Source organism: Meles meles, chromosome 4 (assembly GCF_922984935.1).
Source record: "Meles meles chromosome 4, mMelMel3.1 paternal haplotype, whole genome shotgun sequence".
NCBI lineage: Eukaryota > Metazoa > Chordata > Mammalia > Carnivora > Mustelidae > Meles > Meles meles.
The window spans coordinates 19,274,100-19,301,709 of NC_060069.1; the positions used below are offsets into that span (position 1 = coordinate 19,274,100).

Below are 27,610 nucleotides of genomic sequence, written 5' to 3' on the forward strand. Positions count from 1 at the left end.
ATGCTGTCTGCCAGACTCTGGAGTGAGTGAGTTTTCTTCACAGACTCTGCCTCCAAGCGCTCCTCCTCTGACCCTGCTAGTCAGTGTCACCGACTCCAGGAGGAAAAGTCTGATTAAATCAACACACCCTGAGGTATGAACGACCGATAGGGTCAGCAGTAGCAGGAACACCTGTTGTGTTAAGTGACGCTAATTACACCTAAACTCACCTCCAATCTGTGATGTTTTAGGGAGGGTGCCATGATAACACGGACACGTATTTTTTTCCGGGATGGGGGAGATGGTGAAATTTACGAAGCATTGCTCACCTTCTAAAGTCATAAGATATATAAGCAAACCGGTGATGTGATCCCATTGGAATATAATCGTGAATACTTTTTTTATTACAAGCAATTAATTGCATTTACTATGGGTCACAGTTGCTTTCCAGCAAGGGAAGAAACACTGTCAGAAGCCTGCTGTGCCCCAAACAAACCTTCCTTTCTCTTCAGTGCTAATAGGGACCTGTGGGTTTTTATATGATTGGGCCCTTCGTTAGGTATTTGGAATGTCCCCGTCACGGTAAGTGCCAGGCTGTCTTCTCTCGGGACTGCTGTGGATCTGTATTCGGACGGCAGACTGCATAGGCTTTATTTAAAGCAAGTGAAGCAGACACAGCATGAACAAGATATTTAGCAGCAGGGAGGAGCTTCCGAGTCATTTCTTCTCATCTTAAGGCTCAGAAATGGAAGGTTTTACTCTTCTTTATGCCAGTGCATGATGGTCCCAAACCACAGGGATTCATCCTTGGCCATCTCACACTTGGGGGACTTCCTGAATCCCATTCCCTTGTCCTCCTGATGCCCAGCTACAGACGTGTATGGGAGGAACATGTATGTGGCAATATGTCGTGCCGTGTTCCAGGCAAATTAACTGGCTCGACTGCTCTTCATCCAGCAGGGCTCTGAGGAGTACCATTCAGAGAAGAGTTGGGGCTAAGAGGGGTCTTAAAGCTCACCCCAGCTCAAAAAACCTTCGACAGTGACAAAGCAAAACCAAGGCTCTCTGCTGCCCTGGGACCCCAAACACAAAGAATACCAGCAGGCCCTAGGACAGCTGAGATGGTCTGGGGTGAAAGTGGGTAAAGGCGGGTGGCCCTCATCCAGATGAAGCAACCTCCTTGTTTCCAAAACCGGCAGACCCCCTCTTCCATATCTCTAAGGCTCAGGCTGGCACGTGTGGAGATCAAAAGACCTCCTTCCACCTATTTGTGGCATCTGGAAAATTCTTGTGAAGGGCAGGGACTTGACAGGGTCATCTTGGAAACAGAGAATGTGAAGCAGATCTCTATTAAACTTGCTATGGACCGTTAGTGTGAAAGGAGAGGAAACGTACCATGGCTGCTGCTGTCCCTGACTAAAAACAGTTAAGCCCAACACAGGTCTGGTCAGTATTTCCCAAGTTCTTCCAAGAGAAGGGACTACATAAGAATCAGGCACAAGAGAATCTTCAGAAAATCTTTGTCTAGAAAGGAGGGAACAAGACTGTTGGATGTATTATGGAGGCAGGCCAGCAGCAAAATGAGTCTAGACTATTTAGTAATGGGTTTTCAGTGGTGCCTTATTCCGTAGATATCTGAAAGGGGTATTTTAAATGAGTGGGCAGTTCTCAAGGATCAGTCCTGGAAAGTGGGACGGGAGGACCCATTTCTAACTCACACCTAGGATTCTTTACTTCTCGGGCTGTGGAATGGGTTGTTCAAGAGAGCTGGGTGGCATTTCGTAATGGGATGGACCAGATCCATTCTCTAATGTGTTTGAAACAAGATAACAAGACAGCTGCATTTCCCCTGAGACTTCCTGGCACACATGGCCTGGAGATGTTAATGCAGTGGTCATGATGATGATGGTATCTGTCATTGATTACTTGAGGCTCACAACGCTCCAGTCACACTACTCACATCACATGATTTCTTTTTGACCCTTACACTAATATCAAGATTGAGTAATGATCCTCTCCTCTTCACAGGTGAAGAAACTGAGTATTAAGAAAGGGAGAGCAACTTGCCATAGATCCAGTGTCCAGCCACACTGGACCCTAGGTGACTTTGACCAAGGGCCCTGCCCTTGGCCGTCCTGTTGCATTTTAATGGGTCAGCAATACAAATGTGGTTTGGGCAAGATGGTATATACTTTCCCGGTTTACAGACATGTTGTCCTCATTATTTGCCTGCTCCCCCCATCGTATTCTGCACTTTAAAGAGAAAAGATAAAAGCAAATAAAGAGAAATAAAACAGAGCTTCATGGAAAGGATGAAGCAAGAGAGTAAAAAAAAACAAAAATTGGCAGGCTTTCAAACAAAACGAGCATAAATCTCCTCTGTCCTATTTGGAAATCATAGGAAGCAATAAACAAGAGCTGAGAGACAAGGAGTCAAGGAGGGCCAGAGGTGAGAGTTCGTCCAGGTGGGGTCTCTGGCGAGAGTCTCAGTGAGAAGAGCAAGCCCTTGGCAACGGTTCCATACAGACACTGTGATCTTCTTGTGGGGGGCCTTGCACACGCTTCCTGACCTGTCAGCCCGCAGGATGGACCCTACACCCTCACTGTCCGGTGCCCTCAGGGGACCGCCCACTTCCCAGAAGGCCCTCTTTCTTGCCCTCTTTCCTTCACAGTGTAAAGGCCACCAGCCTGGAAGAGGGCCCTGTGCTCTGATGTTTCTCTGTGTGAAGAGATGTGGGGGAATCGATCGGTGCATATCATTATTTTTTAAGCCCTCGCATATGAAACATGCTTCACAGACTTCTCTCTGTGTTCATTCACTCCAACAACAGGAACAAGGGACACATTTTCCACTTGACCTTTCCATCTCTCAGATGCATCACTGTTCATTAATGTAGTCTATCTGGAATTTCTAGGGAGACACTTGTCCTCCTAGCTCAGATGTATCAGGTCGAAAGCAAACAAACAACAATGGTAATAAATTCGCAGTGTGCCGGGGAGGTTGGTGAGGGGAAGCCGGAGCACTCCCATTTACTGAGGCTCTGCTGGTGACCATGACTGTACACATGCTCTTGATCTGGACTCTGAGCTCCCCCCCTCATCTCTGTTGTTTCCTTATGGTGTGCCCTGAGACTTGTCGCCTACGGGGTTTCAATAGCTGTTCACTGACTGTTAGCCACAACTCCAAGGATGGTTTCTGCCCTCTTTTTTACAATAAGGCAATTGTACCTGTGAGAGCTTAAGCAACATTCTCAAATTCACAAGGTTTAATAAGGGTCAAACTGAGGATTTGAACCCAAGGATACATGACTCCGGAACTTATGTTCTTTTCACCATATCATGAGGACTTCAGAAGCACCTAGACCTGGTGGTCAAAACAGATCATCCTACCCCTGCCTAGAGATGCTGATAGCACCTGGAGGAGCTCCAGAGGACTGTACCAAACATTTTTAAGCAAAAAGGTGATTTCAGTATGAAGCTGAGGTCCCTCCTGAACTCACAGACTTCCGTATATGCTCCCGCATTGGTATTGCCCTTTGTGACACAGCCTCACCATCAACCTCTGTGTGCTGTCTGCTTCGGGGGCACACAGCTAGACTGCGTTCCCCAGCCTCCCTTGCAGTACCAACGTGGCCGTGGGACTGAGTTCTACCCAATGGAATGAATAAGAACCTTGGGCACCACTTCCAGGCCTGGCCCATAAAACAAGTCCATACATCCTTTCATTTTCTTTTCTCCCTTGTCTTGTTGAATGGAGAAAATTATGAAGTTCTAGAGGTGAATGGGAATATAAGATGGAAGGTGTGTGGGTCCCCCGATGACCATGGGGAAGATTACCCAGCAATGAAGAGGACGTGGCCGTGGACTTTCACATGCATCAGATAGAAAGTTCTGTTGTATGAAGTCGCTGAAATGTTGGGGTTCTCCTTGTTGCAGCAGAGAGCATCACTTTACTAATATGCCCTTTGTGGTTCTGGATAGTTTTTGTATCTATTTTATTATTAGAACTTTTACAAATGCAGCCAGAGCCTAGGGAGTGAGAGGTGTGAAGAATCATTTATGAGAAGATCCAAGACATCTGTGCAATGCCGTGCTGCACAGCCAAAGCACGTTCCTCGGAGTTCATGGGCTTCGTTTCTCCACCTGTAACTTCAGGGTGTTGGAACAGATGGTCTGTAAGATTCCTTCTAGTTTTAAACCTCTGCAAGTCTTCTTGGTTGTTAAAAAAGAGGACTGATGTGTTCAGAAACGGTGATCTCATGACTGTGAGCAAAGGTAAAGACTATTCCTTAGTTATGCTGGTAAACCTCAGATCCAATATCTTAGATGCTCTAGTGTTAAATTTAATTAGAATTTTCTGTTGAAATAAACTCAAAGACTTTGTTAATGTTCTGATTTATGCCAATGATTTCTTGATCTCCTTCGGAGCGCAGTATCAAATGATTGAAGTTCTCATGAATATTTTCATTATGCATTACTGAGTATGGTAGGCTATTTTATATTCATTTACATAGACTTAATCTTTGAAGAATGATTTTATAATAATACTGAAAGACTTTTTTGATTAAAGTTAGTGCCTGCAGTAATTGGTATTCTGATGGCTTCATTTATAGTTCTATTTAGCTAAATAATATAGGGATATAATTCTTACTTTGAGTTGAGAAAATTGGAGTACAGAATATTCAGAATTTTCTCATTCAAATGGGTCTTAACTTGAGGTCCATAAAAGTAGTATTGGGGGGAGAAACTATGAACAATTTAAAAACTTTGGAAAGGCCCAAGGGAAATGATATAATGATATGAAACAGTCTGTGCCACTTTCATGAAAAATCTAATGCCTTCTGGTTTTTGAAAAATATATAGAAATTTTTCTTTATATCCATGTAATGTGGGCTCACTGTTAATTTGCTCCTGCTCAACAAAAATATTATGTTATGTATGTTTTGATTATTAAAGATAGAAAATGAATTCTATTATTTAATAAATGCTGTTTGGCAGGTGAAATGTTTGGAAACCCAGAATTTAAGGGAGGTACACGAGGGAGGTTTGCAAGAGGGTCTTGGCAGAAAAATGGGATCCACAATTTGACACTCTAAAAGTGGCATGAAATCTAATGATGGGAGACCCATGTTTTTTTCTTTCTTTTTATTGGCAGCAGCAGGGGTGTCTGTATCCCCCTCTTGCCTTCTGCTGCCATTTCCTGCCTCAAATGCTTATATCACATTAGGTCCTATGTCCTGGGGAATGTGAAGCATCCAGGAAGATACTGTGTTAATACAGCCCCTTGGCTTTGACTGCATAGGAGTTTATGCTTATTTTTAAAAATGAAGTAATAACAATACCAACAAGATGCTTATTTATCAAGGATTGCAGAAAGGAAGACAGTGTATTAAAAATTATCTACTTCCTTTTGAGTGAATTGTTTGCTTCAAATGTTATGTTTACATTGCTCCTTCATTAAAAAAAAAATCTTCCATAGGGGTGCGTGGGTGGCTCAGTGGGTTAAAGCCTCTGCCTTCGGCTCGGGTCATGATCTCAGGGTCCTGGGATCGAGCTCCACATCAGGATTTCTGCTCAGCAGGGAGCCTGCTTCCCCCTCTCTCTCTGCCTGCTCTCTGCCTACTTGTAATCTTGATCTCTCTCTCTCTCCGTCAAATGAATAAAAATAAAATCTTAAAAAAAAACTTCCATAAAGTAATAAGGACTAATAAAGGCATTTCTTGTCTCTCAAGTTTTAGGAAAAGAAAGGCCTCGAGTCCTATAGAAAATTCTTCCAGGAAATCCTGAATAGGATGTTGAATTTGAATGAGACACTAAAGAGAAAACATGAATTATAGGAATGAGCTAAACAAAGTGATAAAAATGTAAGCCAACCTGCAAAACAAGCTTGAAAGAAACTACAAATATTCATTTACATCCATTTTTTTTTGCCCCATTGTAATTCAGTTAATTGTATGTGCCATTTTTCACAATTAAGTTAACGTTAGTGATAACTATGATGTACCTGGTACTCCCTCAGAACGTCTAGGTTGTGTTCCAATGTGCCAAACCCTCTGTTAAATGATTTTTTAATAAATCTTATATCCCTACCACAATTGTTTGGAAAAGTTCAGTATTTTCAGCATCGGGATTTTTTTAAAAGCTCCCCAACTGAGCAGTCCGAACTGAGAACCGTAACCTGTGGATATGGCTCACCAGAGAGCTACATTCTTTTGAGGGTCAAAATGGAAGTCATTTAATTTATTTAAACAACAACCCTCCTAAGGAAAAAAAAACAAAAAACAAAAACTCCTCCCATAACCAAACACACCTCACAACTCCAAAACAACCTACTAAAGAAGAACGTCCAATAAAGTTCCATTTCTTTGATGAATGAAAATGAATGAAAAATGCCACCCTAGGAGTGCTATTCCTGAAGGTCTTTTTGATCATTTGAACTGGAGAGGTCGAAGTCCTGATGGGCTTTTCAGATAAATGAAAATGCTGGACGCCACCAACCAAATGCCCAGTTGCAGAACTGTGGGTCTGTCATCCATGGATGGAAGTAACAATGAGCACCCAGGTAGGCCCTGGAAGTAAATCATCTTTAATCATGTTTCGGTTTGTCATCCTCGGCCAGGTTAGGCCTAGATTAACCAGTGATATTTTAAGATGTCTTTTGCAGGCATTCAGATGAAATGTCAGAATGAATGAATAGCAGAACCCTGTTACGTTACGTTTACGATTTGTGGCTATTAGCAGGAGCCAAATAGAGATATGCCTAGGCAATTCTTAGTTAGAGTAGGCTTGAAAGAGGTAGAGATGAGTTTATCAGAATTATGATGGCGTGATGGGGGTGGTTGATGAAGGTACTGACAATGGGGCTGGGGTAAGGGTACACCCCTAGGAAAAGCCAAACACTGTAAAGTGTAGCTTCTTGAAAGAATACAGGAGTTGTTGTTAAAGAAATTTTTTTTTCTTTTCTCTATAAAGGCTTGTCTTTTTGACCTTTCAACTTTCTGATCACCTGGCTGATCAGGTTCAAATTTAGAAGGTGAAGTTATTCTTTTTTTTTTTTATTTAAAAAAATTTTTTTTTTTTTTAATTTGACAGACAGAGATCACAAGCAGGCAGAGAGGCAGGCAGAGAGAGAGGAGGAAGCAGGCTCCCAGTTGAATAGAGAGTCTGAGGCGGGGCTCGAACCAAGGACTCTGGGATCATGACCTGAGCCGAAGGCAGAGGATTTAACCCACTGAGCCACCCAGGTGCCCCGGTGAAGTTATTCTTGAAGCAATTGTATTGGAGACCCAAGAGTTTTGAGAAAAGATTTTCATTAATCTGGCTGAATTTGGTGAGAGTTAATTACTCTACTCTCTTTCAGAAAGTTCCATACTTATCAGCAGGAAGTTTGTCTTCCAGGAAAAGTTCAAGAAGTAAAAGAAGTGAGGGATGGGAAGATAGAAGCCATCAGAGTACTAGAGAGCCATTTTCTCTTTAGGTAAACTATATGGTAAGGTCTGGCATCCTTTACCTTTGTATGGTGCAAAGGGTCACCATTCTTTCTGTTTTCTGAGGGAAAAAAAAAGAAGTATTTGCTTCTGTGTCAAAGAAAAGAGTGATGTCTTATTTGCACAGAAATTCTGTCTCTCTCTCTCTCTCTTTTGTTTTGTAGTTTTCTCGATTTCTCCCTTGTAATGGTGAAAACTGGAAAAAATATCTTGAACTATGGTTCTGGGCTCCTCTCTTCATCAGACTGGATGCCATGGAGTGACTTTCTTCTACCACTTTTTGCATGATGGGGGTGAGGGGGTGTAAAATTATAAGCATTTACGGTTTTCTCTTTTCTTGCTTTCTAAGGTGAGTTCCTTAGGAAGGAAGATCTATTGATTTTGCTGAGTGGGGTATTAAAAGGGATGCAAATGGGAGAGGGGAAAGAAGGGGCCCACAACCTTCAAAGGGAAAGAGCAGGTGGAGTTACAGGGTGGAGAGAAGAGAGGAAAGAGAGAAGAGAATCCTTACTGGCATGGGGAGGGGAAGCAGTGTGTGCAGAGCCACCACACCAGGATTTTTACCCTAAGGGAGAGAGAGAGAAGAGGACAAGAGGTTTCAGGAGTTACCATGAGGTGTGATCTGGGGGAGAGATGTCTGAGGAGGAATTTAGAGATTTTCTATAGGATATGGATATAATAGCCTCCCTTCTGCCTTCAAGGCATTTTGTGGAAGACTGATATTTCCTTTCTAGCCTACTTTCAGTGAGATTTTTGTTTTTTATAGAAGTGATACCATGCTGAGGAAGGAGCAAAATGTTCCCCATTGCTTCATGTGGGTAAATGCTCAAGAAATAAAATCAAAGTCCCTTTTTGTAATTGGCTCCACCAACAGTAGAGCTAGCTATTTGGGCAAGTTGGTATTTTTCCTTCTCCAAAACTATTTGTGGCAACATTTGTAATGTGCATAGCTGGCTCTATGGAATCCAAGGCCATGTTTTATTTTTGGCCACAACCAGGGAAACAGGAACTTGGAAGAAAGTGAAATAAGCTTCTAGATGCTCTTTCAGAAGAATTATGTCAGGAGTGTATAAATCAATATAAAGTCTTCCAGCTCTTCTAGCAACATAGGAAAGGAAGCAGAGTGCCACATCTGGCTTCTGTGGTTGTGTTCTTTGTATGGGAACCAGTGCAAAGACCTGGGGTTTGGCAGTCCTGACTTTGGGAGAAGGGACAGAAGGACCTCCAGCACTGTCAGTCTTTCCCTTCCTGCCCTCAAGGCCTAGGGCTAGGGTACTCTGGGTGCATAGTTGTTGCATAAAGGATAAATATGAGAGAGTGTTTACTGAGAAAATCTTCAACTTCAACCAGTCATCTCAGTGTGTCATTAAAAAGAGCTACATGTTGCACTGGGTCACAAATCAGGTCTCAATTGGTACCAAAAGATTGGGATCATTCCCTGCATATTTTCAGACCACAATGCTTTGAAACTGGAACTCAATTACAAGAGGAAATTTAGAAAGAACTCAAATATGTGGAGGCTAAAAAGCATCCTACTAAAGAATGAATGGGTCAACCAGAAAATTAAAGAAGAACTAAAAAAACTCACAGAAACAAATGAAAATGAAAACATAACTGTTCAGAACCTTTGGGATGCAAGAAAGATGTTCCAAAGAGGGAAGTATATAGCACTAAAAGCCTTTCTCAATAATTAAGACAGGTCTCAAATACACAACCTAACTTTACACCTAAAGGAGCTGGAGAAAGAACAGCAAATAAAGCCTAAACCCTGCACAAGAAGAGAATTAATAAAGCTCAGAGCAGAAATCGATGAAATAGAAACCAAAAGAACAGTAGAATAGATCAATGAAACTAGGAGCTAGTTCTTTGAAAAAATTAATAAGATTGATAAACCCCTGGCCAGACTTATCAAAAAGAAAAGAGAAAGGACCCAAGTTAATAAAATCATGAATGAAAGAGGAGAGATCACAGCCAACACCAAAGAAATACAAACAATTATAAACATATATTACAATCAATAATATGGTAACAAATTAGGCAATCTGAAGGAAATGGATGCCTTCCCAGAGCCATATAAACTATCAAAACTAAAACAGGAAGAAATAGAAAACCTGAACAGACCCATAACCAGCAAGGAAATGGAAGCAGCAATCAAAAATCTCCCGACAAATAAGAGTCCAGGGCTGGATGGCTTCCTGTGGGAATTCTACTGAACATTTAAAGAAGAAATAATACCTATTCTTCTAAAGCTCTTTCAAAAAATAGAAACGGAAGGAAAACTTCCAGACTCTTTCTATGAGGCCAGCATTACATTGATCCCAAAACCAGACAAAGATCCCACCAAAAAGGAGAATTGCAGACCAATATCCCTAATGAACATGGATGGAAAAATTCTCACCACAATACTAGTCAATAGGATCCAACAGTACCTTAAAAGGATAACTCAACATGACCAAGTGGGATTTATTCCTGGATGGTTCAACATCGACAAATCAATCACTCTGATACACTACATTAATGAAAGAAGGACAAGAACTATATGACCCTCTCAATCAATCAGAAAAGGCATTTAACAAAGTATAGCATCATTTCTTGAATAAAACTCTTCACAGTGTGGGGATAGAAGGAACATACCTCAATATCATAAAATCTGTATACAAAAAGCCCACAGTAAATATCATTCTCAATGGGGAAAAACTGAGAGCTTTTTCCCAAAGGTCAGGAACACAGCAGGGATCCACTATCACCACTGCTGTTCAGCCTAGTACTAGAAGTCCCAGCTTCAGCAATCAGACAACATAAAAAAACAAAAGTCAGGATCTGTCAACAAAGAAGTCAAACTCTCACTCTTTGCAGATGACATGATACTCTATGTGGAAAACCCAAAAGACTTCACCTCCAAATTGCTATAACTCATACAGGAATTCAGGGAAATGTGTTATAAAATCATTGTGAAGAAATATGTTGCATTTCTATACACTAATAATGGGAAAGAAGAAAGAGATATTAAGGAGTCAATCTCATTTACAATTGCACCTAAAACCATTAAGATACCTAGGAATAAACCTAACTAAAGAGGCAAAGGATCTGTATTCAGAAAACTATAGAACACTCATGAAAGAAATTGAGGAAGACACAAAGAGATGGAAAAATGTTCCATGCTCATGGATTGGAAGAACAAATATTGTAAAAATGTCTATTCTACCTAGAGCAATCTATACATTCAATGCAGTCCCTATCAAAAATACCATCAACTTTTTTGGATTCATTCAAATCCTTATGAAAATATCATTCAACTTGTTTCAAATTTGTATGGAACCAGAAAAGACCCTGAATAGCCAAAGGAACATTGGAAAAACAAAACAAAACAAAATGAAAACCAAAGCTGGTGACATCACAATCCCAGACTTCAAGCTCTGTTACAAAGCTATACTCATCAAGATGGTATGGTACTGGCACAAAAACAGACACAGAGGTCAATGGAACAGAACAAAGAACCCAGAAATGGACCTTCAACTCTATGGTCAGCTAGTCTTTGACAAAGCAGGAAATAATATCCAATGGAAAAAAGACAGTCTCTTCAACAAATGGTGTTGGGAAAATTGGATGGTCACATGTTGAAGAATAAAACTGGACAATTTCCTTAGACCATACACAAAAATAGACTCCAATGGATGAAAACCCTCAGTGTGAGACAGGAATCCACCAAAATCCTAGAGGAGAACACAGGCAGCAACCTCTGTGACCTTGGGTGCAGCAACTTCTTGCTAGACACATCTCCAAAGACAAGGGAAACAAAGAAAAGAATGAACTACTGGGACTTCATCAAGATTAAAAGCTTTTGCACAACAAAGGAAACAGTCAACAAAACCAAAAGACAATCGACAGAATGGGAGAAGATATTTGCAAATGTCTTATGAGATACAGGGCTAGTATCCAAAATCTACAAAGAACTTACCAAACTCAGTACCCAAAGAACAAATTGTCCAATCAAGAAATGTGTAGAAGACATGAATAGACAAAGAAGATATCCAAATGGCCAACAGACACATGAAAAAAGGCTGAACATCACTTGGCATCAGGGAAATACAAATCAAAACCACAATGATATCCTACCTCACACCATTCAGAATAGCTAAAATTAACAAGGTAAGAAACAACATATGTTAGTGAGGATGTGGAGAAAGGGGAACCCTCTTACACTGTTGGTGGGATTGCAGGCTGGTGCAGCCACTCTGGAAAATAGTATGGAATTTCCTAAAAAAGTTGAAAATAGAGCAACCCTACAATCCAGCACTTTCACTACCAGGTATTTACTCCAAAGATATAAATGTAGTGATCTGAAAAGGCACATGCACCCCAATGTTTATAGCAGCAATGTACACAACAGCAAAACTATGGAAAGAACTCAGACAGATGTCCATTGACAGATGAACGGATAAAGAGGATGTGGGATGTATACACACACACACACACACAGGAATACAACTCAGTCATATAACAAAACCAAAATCTTCCTTTTGCAATGACATGGGTGAAACTATAGGGTATTATGATAAGCAAAATAAGTTAATCAAAGAAAGACAATTATCATATGATTTCACTCATATGTGGAAATTAAGAAATACAACAGAGGAGCATATGGGAAGAGAGAAAAAAAATAAAACAAGACAAAAATCAGAGAGGGAGACAAACCATAAGAGACTCTTAAGCATAGGAACCAAACTGAGGATTGCTGAGGGGATGGGGTAATTGGGTGATAGACATTAAGGAGGGCATCTGATGTAATGAGCACTGGGTATTATATACAACTGATGAATCACTGATCTCTGTCTCTGAAAGGAATAATCCATTACATGTTAATTAATTGAATTAATTAATTGAATTAATTAATTGAATTTATTTTATGTTGGAATAGGAAAGCTGACTCATCACAAAGAACCCACTGAATTCTGCCCATCAATACTCACCAGAAGACTTTTATAAGCTTGACAACAAACACATAAATTATAAAGCAACACTTAATAGAGCTTACTATATAGAAACTAAGAACTTGCATATGTCAAAAAATGCCATGCCATCATGCTTACAACAAATTTGTGAATGGTTCAAAAGAAAAATTATACAAATGAGATGGAAAAGAATAAGCAAAGGTGATAAAATGTTAACATTTGAGGACCCTGGGTAGAGGGTAGCTGGTGATTCTTTGAACTAATATTGCAAACTTTTCTGTTGGTATGGAATTATTTCAAAAGAAGAAAGAAATTAGAAAAAAAAAGAAGAAAAAATTTAAAATGTCAAATATTGCCAAAAATGAAAATAAGAGACATATAATAATATTGGAAAATAGCTGTAATATTAGTGATAGACAATGAATTATTTTCTTAATGTGTAAATCATAAGAAAAATTAAATGGCACAACAGAAAAGTTAATTGAACAGGGAAGTTACAAAAGACCTTTAAATGGCCAATCAGTATGTGTGTGTGTGTGTGTGTGTGTGTGTGTAGTCAAATTCATTATCAGTAAGAAAAATATAGTTTTGAAAGTTGTGATAACATTTTGTCTGATAAATGGCCTCAAAAATTAACTACCAAAAAGCTCCAAATTTGGAGGATTTGTGGGAGGAAGCTGTTCTGCCGGTGGGTATCTCAGCTGCTCTAATAATCTGGTTATAATCTGACAATAGAAAAGGTTTTTAAAGATGTTCAGTCCCTTTAATTTAGCATTTTCTTTTACTTAGTAGAGTTTTATCCTGAGGAAATAATCAGAGGTATGAAATTACATACAATGCAATTCATTCTCATATGACTTAAATAACTTTATATTAAAAGTCTCACAATTAAGGACTATATCAGTAAATATACTGATTACTAAGTAGCCATGACCAATATCCTATTTCAGAAGAGTGTTTATTGACAATAGGAAATATTCATAATATGTACACAGTTCACCTTAGTCATCTTTGAATGGTGTCATTATTTTGCTGTCAGCAACCTCCTGATTCCATGAAAAGATGATCTACCTAGGTCATGGGACATAAACACAACTGTGATTCTCTTTCTGAAGGAATGAAATGGTTATAAGGAGCATCTGGGAAGCCTAACGAACACTTGGAGAGCCACCTCTGAAGAGTGACACGGGCTTGCAATAAAATACTGTTTTCCCAGCCTAAGTATTTTGTTTAACTCTGAAAAACTTGTTCATTAGGATGGTCTTAGAAACAGAAAACATTGCTCCGGGATCCCTTTTCCTTAACATCCAACCTTCAATGCCCCCATGTCCTATTTCATGAAAATACGATTTATACATGTTCAAATGCAAAGTATAATATAATTGTAAAAGTAGAAGGGGAACAAGAGATGAACTGGTCTTCCTTTCTCATTTAATAAGGAATTCATAGTGGGGCACCTGGGTGGTCTGTTGGTTAAGTGGCTGGTTTTGGCTTGGGTCATGATCTCAGGGTTCTGGGATCAAGCCCTACATTAGGCTCCCTGTTCAGTGGGGAGTCTGCTTCTCTCTCTCCCTCTGTCATGCTCTCTCTCTCTCTCTCTCTCAAATAAATAAAATATTTTGGGGCACCTGGGTGGCTCAGTGGGTTAAGCCTCTGCCTTTGGCTCAGGTCATGATCCCAGCGTCCTGGGATCGAGCCCCGCATCGGGCTCTCTGCTCAGCAGGGAGCCTGCTTCCTCCTCTCTCTCTGCCTGCCTCTCTGCCTGTGATCTCTGTCTGTCAAATAAATAAATAAAGTCTTTTAAAAAATATTTAAAAATAAGGAATTCATAGAGAGATTAGGTGATATGCTCAGTTATTATCCTTAATATATAATAAACTGCTTATATATAATAAACTGTTTCTCTACATAATGAGAAAAATACAAAATCCACAATGAGCAGGTGGATAATAAGTATAAACAAGTGAGTGACAGATGAAGAAATACAAGTGGCCAGTAAGCATGTAAAAGAATTTCAACCTCAGAAATAATAAGAAATGTACTTCTTTTTTTTTTTTTAAACCTATGGAATTCTTTCTTTTGCTTAACACATGATCCCAACCCCAAACAAGCAAACAATCCGACGATCATCCAGAGGAAACCTCGGTCAACAACTGAAAGCAGTCCTATCCATGCTATCCTCCCTCTCCTAGTGCCTGAGATACACTCAACAGTAATATCTTGTGAAAGAAAAAGAAAAAGGCAAGCATCACAACAGGGAAGTTAAATGGACAAGCAGGCCACGGAGAAGAGGGACAGTCTGAACAGCTGAGTGGGGAATATTTTATTCACATGGAAGGATTCATAAGACTTTGACTTTGACTGGGGGCAAACATCAAATACTGTGCAAACTTCATGACGTATCTTAATTTCGTAAAGCCAGGTTCAATGCAGCTCCTGGCTTCTGCTTCTTCAGGCACATGTGGAGAAGTCCAAGTTCTTAGTTTTCTTTTCTACCAAGGCCAAAAGCCTCTAACTCCCATATTTGAACCTTTAGGTATTAATATTTTGCAACAAACTCCTCTATGCGGTGAATCACGGTTTTATGCAAAACCAAGCTCATTATAATGCCGTAAGTATTAGCAGAATTCCCCTCAGATTACTTAGGAAGCAGTGCTTAATTCCAGATTAATAAAATGCCATATTAAGCCACTTTCTTACTTTCTTCATTAAGAATCAGTATTTTTCTTTCTTTCTTTCTTCTTTTTTTAAAAAATTTATTTATTTGACAGAGATCACAGAGAGAGAGGAGGAAGCAGGCTCCCTGATGAGCAGAGAGCCCGATGTGGGGCTCGATCCCAGAACCCTGGCAGAGGCTTAACCCACTGAGCCACCCAGGAGCCCCAAGAATCAGTATTTTTCAATGAGTGATTTCATACAGTCCCAGTTTCAAACTAGGTAGAGTAAAGCAACAAGAAAATTTTGGCAAGATCTGACTCCAATGTAGCTGATATTAAATAACCCCAGAAAATAACCAAATTTCCATTTGCGTTAATGCAAAACATACAAATTTATTAAGCATTCTGGCTGAAAGAGATTGCATTCCAACAACGTGGCTCATTTATCTGAAAATGCTGGTCAGCTTGCTTTTAGAAAAATAGATTCAATGTTCTTATTCTTGTTCATTTAAAGAATGGTCTTATTTTCATAAAGGCTAATTGATAGCCAGTATTGCATAACAGCAATATTACATATTATGCTTTTCAAAGATGAAAATATGCATATTTGCCCTTTAAATTAGGCTCCTAAAGCAAGCACTTAGTTCGGATGGCTTACAACTTTACCATGGTCTTCCATAATAAAGAAGCTCTTTAGGTTTCTTAAAATAAACACAAGGCCTGAGATCACAGCAAAACAGAGAGGGAAAAGGATACTGTTTGATTTCTTCCACAAACAAGCGAGTCTCAAGTAACAATTTTCTCAGCTGAGCCCATTAACATGCACTGAGCATATGTGTGTACGGAATAGACTGCTTTTTCAAATAGAAAACTATTGTTAGTCTCTACACTAGGAAGCAAATGCTGGGAAGCAACAACTCCCTCCTCTCCTGGGAGGCACCTGCAGATCCAGCTCAGCATGCAAGGAAGGATCTTGGCTTCTACAAGATCAGCTGGAAAGCTGGCTCAGTTTAGAATTGTCCTGGAGTAAGCCTAGATTCCTAGCTTAGTTCTGGAGATGAGCTGACATGACCTTGGGGGTTCTGCTTCACAGTAAGATGGTCTGGACTACCTTGGACTCTAGACCAGGGGTCCACAAACTATAGTCCTTGGGCGCAAGCTAATCTATTGCCTGTTTTGTAAATAAAGTTTTGTTGAAACACATGCAAGCCATCTGTCTGTGTGCAGTCCATGCCTCTTCCGGCCTCAGGGGCAGAGCTGAGTCGTCAGCAATACCAGAGATCTTTACTCTGTGGCTCCTTAAAAGTAACTGCTGATTCCAGCTCTGTCAGAACCTGGGATGGACGCTTATTCTGGACTCCATCCGGAACCCACCCCAAGGCAAGGAAAAGCCATGAGATTACCCACTTTTACACCAAGCTTTGCCATTTTGGTACATCTCGGACACGAATATTCTTTGAGACTGTATCTTTGGAGGCCTTTTTGAGTGGGCGGGTTATCACGGAGGATAGAGCCACCCCCGTATTGCACTTGATCCCACACCATCCTGTGTCAGTGGGGGAGCACTTTCCCTAGGTTTTGCAGCATGGCTTGCTGCTGTCTGATATCTTGTGCTCCCACATGCCTGTGCCTGTGCCTGCAAAGACTTAGGTTTCATTCCTTCTGGCTGAGATGCCCACTCCTCGGTAAACATGAAGGAGCTAGCTAAGCTTGATCTGCACCAATTTTCCATGGAACGACCAGGTTTATGACATAGAATGGGTGAGATTTAAGTGAGAGAGGATTTTGGCTAGGTTGGCAGTACAATAGAAAGGGGGTGGGTATGTTTTGATGCCTGTTGGTGAGTAAAAATAGGAGGAAATGACGAGCCGTGGTTCGGAGGCCCTCGCTTACCGGTGTGAATCATTCTGGTTTGTTCCTGCACTCTATCTTTTGTGCTGCACCGAGAGCTCCAGTGTAGGCGGGTAGAAGGGCAGGGCAGTGATGCCGAGAGAGGCAGTGTATGGTTATTGGGAGGCTTTCAAAATTGCAGAAGGCTGAGTGGAGCTTTACGTCACTTCAGTTTCTCAGGACTACTGGGGAATGGATTCTTGGAGGAATTGTCCTGCATGTTTAGTCTGTCATGACGGGAATGGATTATCAAAAGTCAAGCTATACCCATGACACACAGAGGTCTATGGGCGTCTGCCCTGCTGTCATGGGAACCATATGAATGGGTAGGGGCTTGGTGTTAAGCTGGAAGGTAGATAGCAGAGCTTGTCAACTGATGGGCGCTGGGTTCATTCTAGTTGGCAGATGTATTTTGATGGGCCCATGAGTCTTTGACATTTTTTTTATAAGTTAACTGTTAATATTTACGAGGGGGAATATTGCATTTAAAAATCTGAATTTCCAACTTCTTTCAAAAATCTGAAATCTCTGAGCATTCTGGGGCTCTTCCCTACCTGTCAGTGATCACCTACAGTGGAGGAATGGCTACTCTTTAGAAAGAACCCGAGTATTCCAGTTTTGTTTGTTGTTTTCCCTTACACCCAACCCGTTTCCAGCATTGAGGTCATCCGCCTGGCACCTGGGGCCTTTGAGTTTGCAACCCCTGCTCTCTGTGTTGCACGAAGAATTCATGCTATTGCAACCTTATCTTCCGTGGGGGTCATTCTGTCTCCTTTGTCCCTTGCTAAGAGTCTCTACCTCAATTACCTGCTGCAATCTAATCATATTCCATTCTGACTCTGCTGCTAAATGGAATAAACAGCCCATCTGGGGGAAGATGCCCGAACTCTAGTCATTAAGTGGGGAGAGTCATTTGTTATATTGGTCTAAGCGAATGTAAAGAGTCAACATATCCAGTGTACAAGGGTTATCTCAGCATAGCTAAAAATTAGCCTTTTACTTAATTATCATTTCTTCTCCATAGGTTTCTGAAGAAGATGAAAGCTCATTTCTCGGGATGCATTCACAGGATGTATCTGCATTTAGTGATACTGGAAATAAGTGTGGCTAAGACTCTTACGTTGGTCTCTTAGGAACCCTGTATTTCTCTCTAGGTGGAACAAAAGTGAGACGTGCAAAGAAAATTTTAAAATATAGATACCTGTCATACTGTTGGGAGTCATAGGTTAGTAATCATTCTGGACCTTTTTTTTCACTGACACCTCCTACAAAGAAAAAGACAAGAAAAAAAATACCACAGGTTATAACCTGTATTTTCCATAATGTTTTTGTTTCAAACAATATCACATACATTAATTAGCTTGAGGCAGTTTGTTACTCTCAACTCACAACTAGGGAAATTGAAGCATCGGCAGGCTCTGTGATATGTGTAAATTAACAAGACGTTTTAATTATAATCTCAGGGTTCCTTCTATAAATACATCTTTAACATCATTATTTTTACTCAAGATCGCATGTCTGCTTTTCCATCTCAAGTTTCAAGAACGCTACCAGCACACGGACTTGCTGCTTTTCCTGAGAGGGGTTAGGATAGATTGGGATCTTCAGTCTAGATCCTTCCTTCTCCAAGTGAGGAGGGTCCATCTCAGATTCATGCAGTGGCCTCCATCCCTGCTTCCAGCTCTTTCTGAGGCCAACCTGTGTCCCTCCTGTCCCTTCGAGGGTTTGTTTCCTCAATCTTTCCTAAGCAAAACAATTCCTGTGTTCACAGAAGCTGTCAGATTTCTGCCACTTGCAACCAAGAGTCTTGACGGATAACACCAATATTAAAATAAAATATTAACACAAATGTGTCCAAATAGTTTTGTTCCCTTTTTATGATCTCAAAGGTGAAACTATAAAATCCTAGTTATGTTTTTGCCATACCATCAAGTAAAAAAAAAAAAAATCTTTGTTTTCAAAATTTCAATTGAATAGGCATATGCCCTACAGAAAGGTATTGTGTATGAGGTAGAAAGTACCCAGAAACAAGAGAAAAAATCTGATTAAGACTTTAAAAATACTGTCACCACAAAATTTAGTACTAACTTGCCTACTCAGTACTATTCTCATTTAGTATTACCATTACTTTAACTGTACGATTACCATTGCTAGAGCATTAATAGTATACTAGTACTGTTATTATCATGGTACTTTGGCATTTGGTAGTATTTAGTGCGATTTTCCTTCAATGACCTCTTGAGTTTTATAATGTAATTGTAGGAAAGTCTGATAACCCTCTTGAGTAGGCAGGGGTCTGGGGCCTCTTTTCCTGGCTGTCCTGTGACATAGTGTGGGGTCAGCGAAGTGCCCTGTCCTGGGGACTGGGTACAGAGAAGGTCCACCACAGCCTGGGGCTCAACAGCTGGTCATTGAGGTCAAAGGGGAAAACAAAGTCCAGAGAGCTTAAAAATTAAGAAAGCTCTGTGTGTGTGTGTGTGTGTGTGTGTGTGTGTGTGTGTGTTTGGTCACGAAAAGAAACAAACTCGGTGAAGACTTGCACTTAGTAGGTCAGTGAGGACGAAGTATCAGGGCTGAGTCACGGTCTGCACATCACTTGTTCAGCAAGACCCACTGCTCACGGGCAGGGAAGGGTCCTCAGTGAGACCCAACGTGGTCTGCGTCCTGGGACGCTCCAAGGTGAAGCTCCTCTCACAGCTTCAGCATCTCAGCACCAACTGAGGTGGAGAATGGCGCTCAGTTTAGCCTCCTAGGCAAGCTCCACTGGAATGGAGGACATTCCTTTTACAGGAATCATTCATGTCTTTGGTCAGTCAGTCCAGAGGCCCTGATTGAGGGGCAACTCTGCTCAGGCAGTTCCCCAGGCTTTGCCCAAAGACAGCTCCTGGGCCTGTCCAGCAGGGTCTGCTAATGCAGCAGGGGGAGAATCATGTGAAAAAAGGCAAGAATGTACACAGGTTTCCCCTTGGGCTTGGGATACAAAGGGGGCAGAGATCACTTCTACCTGGGACTATCCAGAGAGGCTTCTCAGTAGAGGCAATCTGGACCCGAAGGCTCTCATCTTCACTAGGCCTTTCCACAGGTCATGATTTAATGCTTTCTTCTCATTCTAGTGCTCGAGGCACAGGGACTACTCTGGGTAATTTTTTTTTTTGAAAGATTTTATTTATTTGACAGAGAGACACACTGTGAGAGAGGAAACACAAGCAGGGGGAGTGGGAGAGGGAGAAGCAGGCCTCTGGCTGAGCAGGGAGCCCAACGTGGGGCTCGATCCTAGGACCCTGTGATCATGACCTAAGGCAGACGCTTAATGACTGAGCCGCCCAGATGCCCCCACGTAATTTTTTTTTAACTAGTGCAGTTTTAAGGAAAGTTTGAGTATCTAATTTGAGTTTTTAAAGCTGCATGGCTACTGAGCCAAAGCAGACCAATCAGAGGGCTACAGCAGGTCTAAGGGAGAGATGAAGGCAGCAAGAACTCGGATGGTGGCTGTGGAGGGTGAGGGACTCAAGTGACATTAGGAAGTAGAAATAATAAGACACTGGAATGGATGCTATTTAGACATTTAATACTGGGCTAAAAACCGGGAATACAAATAGGTTGAGACAGAGGCTATTGGCCCTCAAGGAATTTATAATCCATTTTACCAGCTGGTTGGGAAGGCAGAGCCCGCTGGCCCGGAGCGGCTAAACATACCAGCCGCATACACGGTGTGCCAAGAGGTGGTATGGAGAATCGCTCGGGGCCGCGCCTTCTTCCGCCCACTTATCACTCTCAGTCCAATAGCATGTCCCTTGGGTGAAGCTCGTTCCCCTTGCAAGAATGGAAAAGTGGACATTCACCTCCAAAACACCTAAAATGCATTTATATTTAAAAACATACAAAGGATGGAGAAGTTGTTATTGAGTTATCTGACACTGGAAAGCATACGGCATTATTACAAACACGTAGGAAGTAGGTCCAGGGACTCTGGGAGACCCTGAGCTACATGCAGCCTACTGTGTGAGCTCAGAGACCATCTTGGATTGCGTGGATGGAAATGTAGCCTATAGGACAACAGCCAGGCCATGTCTGGGCTGCTGTATTTTAAGAGAAAGCCTCAAGTAGAATGTTCAGGCTGATGGAAACCATGTCTTAAAGAAACGTAGAAGGCAGTCACATGAAGGTTAGGGGATGATCTTCGAATATCTGAGGAGCTGTCATGTGGACAGAGTTCAGGGTGTTAGTAGACAGGGGATGGCTGGAGAGGTGCTGTTGGGGACCCCTGGGGGGACAGGGGACGTTCTCTGATCGACAGAAGGTGTATATTTCCAGGCAGGAGAAAATGCACAAAGGCACACCTTCTCCCGACCTCGGGCTGCTCTTGTTCTCAGGACAGATCCAGCCTCTCTTGAGAAGAACAGAGTCTTTATTCTGCAACAAAGCAGGTGCCAGGTGTGTGACATGGTTCCGGGAATTTGCTCAAGGCCTGCTCCGTGCTTCCCCTTAAAGTTCTTCTCTAAAGCTTCATTCCTTTAGCTCTGTGGATCTCAGCTGCTCGGGGGTGGAGGTGGGGGGTGCTCTGGTCCACTCAAAGAATATAATGAAAGTTACAGTCCCCTTCCCTTGAAAGAAGGGTAGACGATTTGGCAAATATTTTCAGACTTCAATTGGTAGTACAAATACAACCTATTGAACAGGATGAAAAGGAGACACGCTGTTAGGAGTTAGTTGGACAGAGGTAGTCAGAGCCAAGGTCCCCAACAAGAAAGTATGGAGTCAGGACAGCTAAAACAGCATTAACATCCTGCTGTGCAGCTTAGACGGGACCTCACCAGCATTCTGCTTTGCAGTCTTTGCAGAAATGACTTCTGCAAAGTGTCCTAAAATAAGAAAATTAACCACAAAGCATTTGTCCCTATCACAGCCAAGGGGCAGTTAAGACATGAGCTCTCAGATGTCAGCAAAAGAGACCATTAGCATATGGACATTAACCTAATAGGTAGACAGATAGGTGACCAAAGCCCTGATTGGCACAACTCAGCATGCCCTGATTACTTAAGATAGTTTTGCAAAAGAGCTCATAAACCCCCCTCAACACAGAAACTCCAAGGGCAACCCTCTTGTGTCCCCTCCATCTCCAGGAGCTTCGCACTCTTGCTCAATACACTTTGCTTTGCTGCCCACCACTCTTCTGATCTACTTCTCCATTTTTTGAAGTTGCGTGACCAAGAACCATGGGCACTAAAGGCAGAGAAATCCTCCAGTGTGAGCTATTTTTGGCCAGGGGCAAAGCAAATGGGACCTACAAGCAGTAGATCACTTTGTGGGTGGAAGGAAGATGGGTTTCAGAAAAGCAAGGCTGGAGGCTAAAGAGGAATTCTCTAACCCCAGGATTTGGTCTAGGGCCACTCCATTTATGCCATCAGATGCCTTCACAAGCTCTAGATCATTTGAGATGAATTATTCATGTTGCCTGCTCCTGGAGCGCTTAGGTGAAGAACCAGTATGTACCTTAGCAGCAGAAGAGTTGACCAGAGGGATAAAAGATGTAGTTGGAAGCAATGAGGAAAGTGTGATTAATTCTATCTCTATGAGGACCCACAGTGACATTTGAGCTTGGCTTTGAAAAATGGGCCAGGATATTTTCCAGGAGAAGAATAAAGAGTACGGCCCATGATCAACAAAAGAACAAAAAGTAGAGCATCTTGGCACAGGATACATGATTTGGGGTGGGGAGGGAAAAGAACATTCCCAAGAAAAAAGCTGCAAATGTACTTAGGGGCCAGATGGTGAAGGGTCTTGAAAGGTTTGCCACGGAAATCAGACTTCATCATAAGGGAAATAGGGAGCTAGGGAAGGTCCTGAAGAGAAAGACCCAAGTTGAGCAAGGTCAATCTGCTGGAGTGTGGAGAGGACTCCTCAGGAGCCGTACCCCTTTGGTGGCACCTCTTTGTGCAGAATCACTGCTATTTTTTTTTTTTTCCTGTCAGTGTTCAAGGTTGCAAAGCCAGACCAAGGCCAGAGAGAACACCTCTAAATCTATCTTGGAAAACGCCAGTGCAGTTGCCCCGACTGCCCAACGTTTTGTCTCCTTGTGTTTCCTTTTTTCTATAGAAATGACAACATTAAATGGACAACGGTAAAAATTACCCCTTGAAAAATCTTTCCATATGGATCCAGTGAGTCATTGCTTATATAGTCTGTACATAATTAACATGAAACCCCACATCTCCCTCACGTCTTTACATCAACCTTTTCTGAGGAGGGTGCTGGTAGCCTTTTCAAGGCCATCTTTCTTAGTGTGCTTCTCCTTGGGCCTCTCAGGAGCGAGGGCACCAGAGTATCATGTAGCCTGATGCATCAGAACAGTGAGATAAGAGCCGCCTGGGTGGCTCCAGTTGTTAGGTGTCTGCCTTCGGCTCAGGTCATGGTCCCAGGGTCCTGGGATTGAGCCCCGCGTCGGGCTCCCTGCCCGTCAGGAAGTCTGCTTCTCCCTCCCTCTCTCTTGCTCTCTCCCTCTGCTTGTGTTCCCCCTCTATCTCTATCTCTCTCTCTCTGTCAAAAACAAAACAAAAACAGAACAGTGAGATATACAGGACTTATCTGTCAACACTTGAACAGGGGCCTCACGGGCTGTCCAAGGAAGCCATGAGTGCACTGGGGGGTGGGTTGGCATTCACAGGCAAATCTCTTGATTCAGTTCAAAATGTCAGATACCTGAATGTCAGGTCACCACAGACTCTAAGCTGCGACCATTAACGCCAGGAAGGCTCTCAAGGGAGGACACGCCCACCCTCTCACGTGACATTGGCACCTGACACAAACAGAGATAATCCATTCTTCCTAAATAGAAGGATTTTAGAGGTCATATCAATATGAGTGGAGGGCAATGCTTGCGGATGTGTCTTGAAGTTGTGTTTGCCTAGCAAACGACTGTTCTTACTATGTTTATTTGGTATTGTGGGGCATAGAGCACTATTGGACTTTATGGGATGGGACCAGAGCCCCCTTCCCCACTTGGTCCCCACTCTGGCCTTGTCATTACTCTGTGGCATCTGGAAACACAGCTGGGTGAAAGCAAATGGCTGTCCCTTCAGAGTGGTCTGCACCTCATGCAAGGTGGACAATGAGGTTGCAAGTATCCATTGGGTGCCTTGTGCCTCCATTTTGAACATCCTCTCCCTTCTGGAGTTTCCCTCTCTATCCCCTGACCCTTAGAGGGAAGGGCCCATTTCCATCAAAACTTTGACGCTGACACTCGGGAAACATTTTTAAGAATAAGTTCAAGCCCAGGTATAGAGGAAAGACCTCCAGAGTGAGCATCATTGGGCATCATTCCAGATGCTTTCTCAACTCAATAGGTTGGCCATCTCAGATGGCTCCTTACCTCTCTGAGTTTCATTTGTAAAATGATGTCAAAATTACCACCCTTCAGGGTTATGATGAGGACCAAGGGGATTTAAAAATGCTTTATAGATTTGTAAGTCGGACATCAACGTAAGGTTTTGGAAGATTTCATTACTATTGTAGTCACTATTATGACTTACTAATCTCCTAGCCAGGCCCAATCATCCCTATGTTGTGAGAAACTGGAACTGCTCTCTGGCCTCTGCTTTGAGGTTACCCTGAAATGGTTTAAAGACTTATAACAATGCAAAAGTCCGCCTCCCTAGATCCCATCATCACCAAGATAAAATGGAGGTGAAATTTCTCCTTTCTTCCATCTGCCATTCTCCTCTTTCTAGATGTAATTTTATCTTTTGGGAATTTTCTTTCCTTTCAAGGTTACCTTTCATGGTCACTTAAATTTGTTTTGGGGAACAAAGAAGGTTGGGTACCCAGATGAATTTGTCCCCAAGCTATAACTTCCTAAATCAGCCCCAGTTGTCCTTTGCTGAGGTCTTTGCATTTTAATAGTAAATCTAGGTTCCAATGAAGTGAATATGTAATGGTTGAATATATGATGATAGTAATAAGAGGTCAAATAGAAGAGAACACAGGCAAGGTGTAATTCAAATCATACCACACTGTGATCCACCTTTTCTATCTGGTAAAACTAACCCTACTTGGCAGTGTTGTGTAAGAAAAAAAATCAGTAAGAGGAACAATTTGAAAAGCCAGCACAGTTAGACTGGGAATAGGCTGATTAAAATGGAACACAAGGTTGCAATATACATGTGGAAAAAGTAGTAGCTTATACTTGTGCTGTGGCCCAGACGTTAGTCGGAGTGGATCACCTCTAGGAGCAGAAGGAAGGGACTAAATCCCTCTGCTGGCTATGGTGGGCAAGCAACGAGGGTCCCACGTAGGGGACATCAGCAAATGAATACTGAATGGCAAAGCTATAATTTTCATTTGGGATTTTCAGCAGTCGCTGAGAAGTTTGGAGAGTGAGATAATACAACCAGGATCTGTGATTGAAATTGAGCCTAATTTGCTGTGGCTGATTTTTTTGTTCTTGGTAAAATGATTAGCCTTGACGTCTACCCCACCAACCTCTTTTAATTCATATCCAACAATCTCGTTGTGAGGCTCGTTTCTGCTCTTCATTTTAACCTATGTCCATGCCAAATACTTGTCCCTTTCTCTCTCTCTTTTCCATTCTTTTTCCTTCTATCTCCCAGGTAAAGTCACTGCAGCATGGACAGAGTGTGTGTCCTGCCAATTACTAACAGAATAAGACAGGGGATGTTCAAAGTCAAGAGTCTTTGTTCTCAGGGTAAGGTCATCCACCTCAAAGTGGAATGTTGACCCATGGTGGTATTCTTCAATTCTCACGTGCTAGGTTCTGGGGCCACAGCCTGAGTAAAATCCTGTTTTCTGCTTTGAAGACTAAGTGGTAGGCAATGGTAGGAATGGGGTTCTTGGGCTTAGACTGAGCTTTAAAACAAAACCCCCCTGTGAATCTAAAAATCATCTGTTACATTCACTTTATCATCGCCCTGAATGGAACTCGGAGCAATTTGTAGCCACATAACGTAGTGACAGAAAAGTCAAGAAGAAAACAGCCAGTAGATGTTTTAGGAGAATTAATTTGACGCCGCCTAGGTTTACAGCGCACTTGCCTCCAAGCTACCTTTCTCTGCAGGGGGACCATCATCTTTGAACGTTTCTCAGAGAAGAAGCTTCTCTCTTAAGAGGAAGCAGATGGGTGGTTTGAGGAAACGTCTGACACAGCAGGAGAAACAGCTTCAACAGAGGCCCTGTTGGCCAAAGGGAGCAGTTAAAACTGCCTCTGCTGACACCTGGTGGAGAATAGGTTAGGAAATAAAGTACATGTGCTCTGGAGCTTGGACGTGTGTTCGTGTGTGTGTGTGTGTGTGTGTGTGTGTGTGTTGAAGGTACTGGAAATGAATTCATCATGGCAGGGGAATTAAATAACTCCCGAAGAATGAGGATACCACGCAGAACCACCAGATGCTTGAATATATAATTGTGGTTAGGTGACTCACTAAGACACATGCATGAAAAACAACAAATGAGAATGTGAAAATAAAACATTAGGACTGAAGCAAATGATTTATTATTGATTTCTTACAAGTGTTTGATGATGAATAAGGCAACAACAACCAACAAGAACTTACTTCCTGCACCCATCTCCTCACTCTCCAGACCCTGGACAGCATTTGACAGAGGGAACAGCTACATCCCGGGAAGATGGCGCCGCCCAGATTGGCCTCCTGCTCTCTGCCTCTGGAATCTGCTGTGAGCTCCTTGCAGATATTTTTTTCAAAAAGATTTTATTTATTTATTCACACACAGAGAGAGAGGGAGCAAGAGAAGGAACCCAAGCAGGGGGAGTGGGAGAGGGAGAGGCAGACTTCCTGCTGAACAGGAAGCCCGATGCGGACCTTGATCCCAGGACTGAGCCACCCAGGTGCCTAACCTTGCTGAATTTTAATCCTCAGGGGAAAATAATCATCTTCCCTAAGGAGGTCTTTTTTTTTTTCCCCTAAGGAGGTCTTATGAAGACTGATTTGCCCCTAAAATTACTTTAAGAGGAAAACAGAATTCTCCCAACAAATATCGTTATAATTGTTTACCACTTCTTAAATGCTAAGTGATGGGAGGTGAAGGGGACTATGTTACACAGTTCCTGCGCAAAGAGAGTTCATACATTTTACATGTCTCATTCTCCCCTTCCTTGGGTTCCTGTTTGATGCTGCTTGATGAAGGTCCTTTGGGCCAACTTTATTGGTAAAGGCAATGGCTTCTTGTCACGTGTCATGTGCATAGTACGGCACACACAGCTGGATTTAACAATCTTTTTTAACAATCTGTTAACAATTTTTAACAATCTGTTTTAAAGGCGATTTTCAGGAATGCACCAGAGCAATTACGAGTTCAAATTTGTACGAATGAATCCATTGCACTTAAGTCGTAAAGGAAGGGCTGGGGCACTGAATGAGAATTTAGCATTTTTATTTCAAAATAACGACAGGAACCATAGTGAAGGGTTGAGGCAGGGAGCTGGGATGGGCAGATCCAGGTGGGAGACAAGAAGGAAAAGCCCCTGAAAGATTCACGTAGTTATAATTTTCTTATGTTTTTTATTCCTTGGTATTTAGGTTAAAGTTAGAATGTGTATTTCTTCAAATGCACTGACTCGAATGTATGATTCTGGGAAGAAAAATTGCGTAAGTCCACAAATCCCTCCTCCTGG

At 42.0% G+C, this 27,610-nt stretch overlaps 1 protein-coding gene across 11 annotated transcripts in view; it reads right to left on the minus strand.

The window, feature by feature from the left end:
- Positions 1–27,610, minus strand: part of THRB (thyroid hormone receptor beta) — a 372,214-nt gene that overhangs the window by 85,372 nt on the left and 259,232 nt on the right. For all 11 annotated transcript variants that reach the window (XM_046003102.1, XM_046003101.1, XM_046003097.1 and 8 more), the window contains one exon: positions 18,167–18,230. In XM_046003102.1, the coding sequence (XP_045859058.1) occupies positions 18,167–18,188 (22 nt within the window). In that variant the 5' untranslated portion in view covers positions 18,189–18,230. The remainder of the gene's footprint in view (positions 1–18,166; positions 18,231–27,610) is intronic.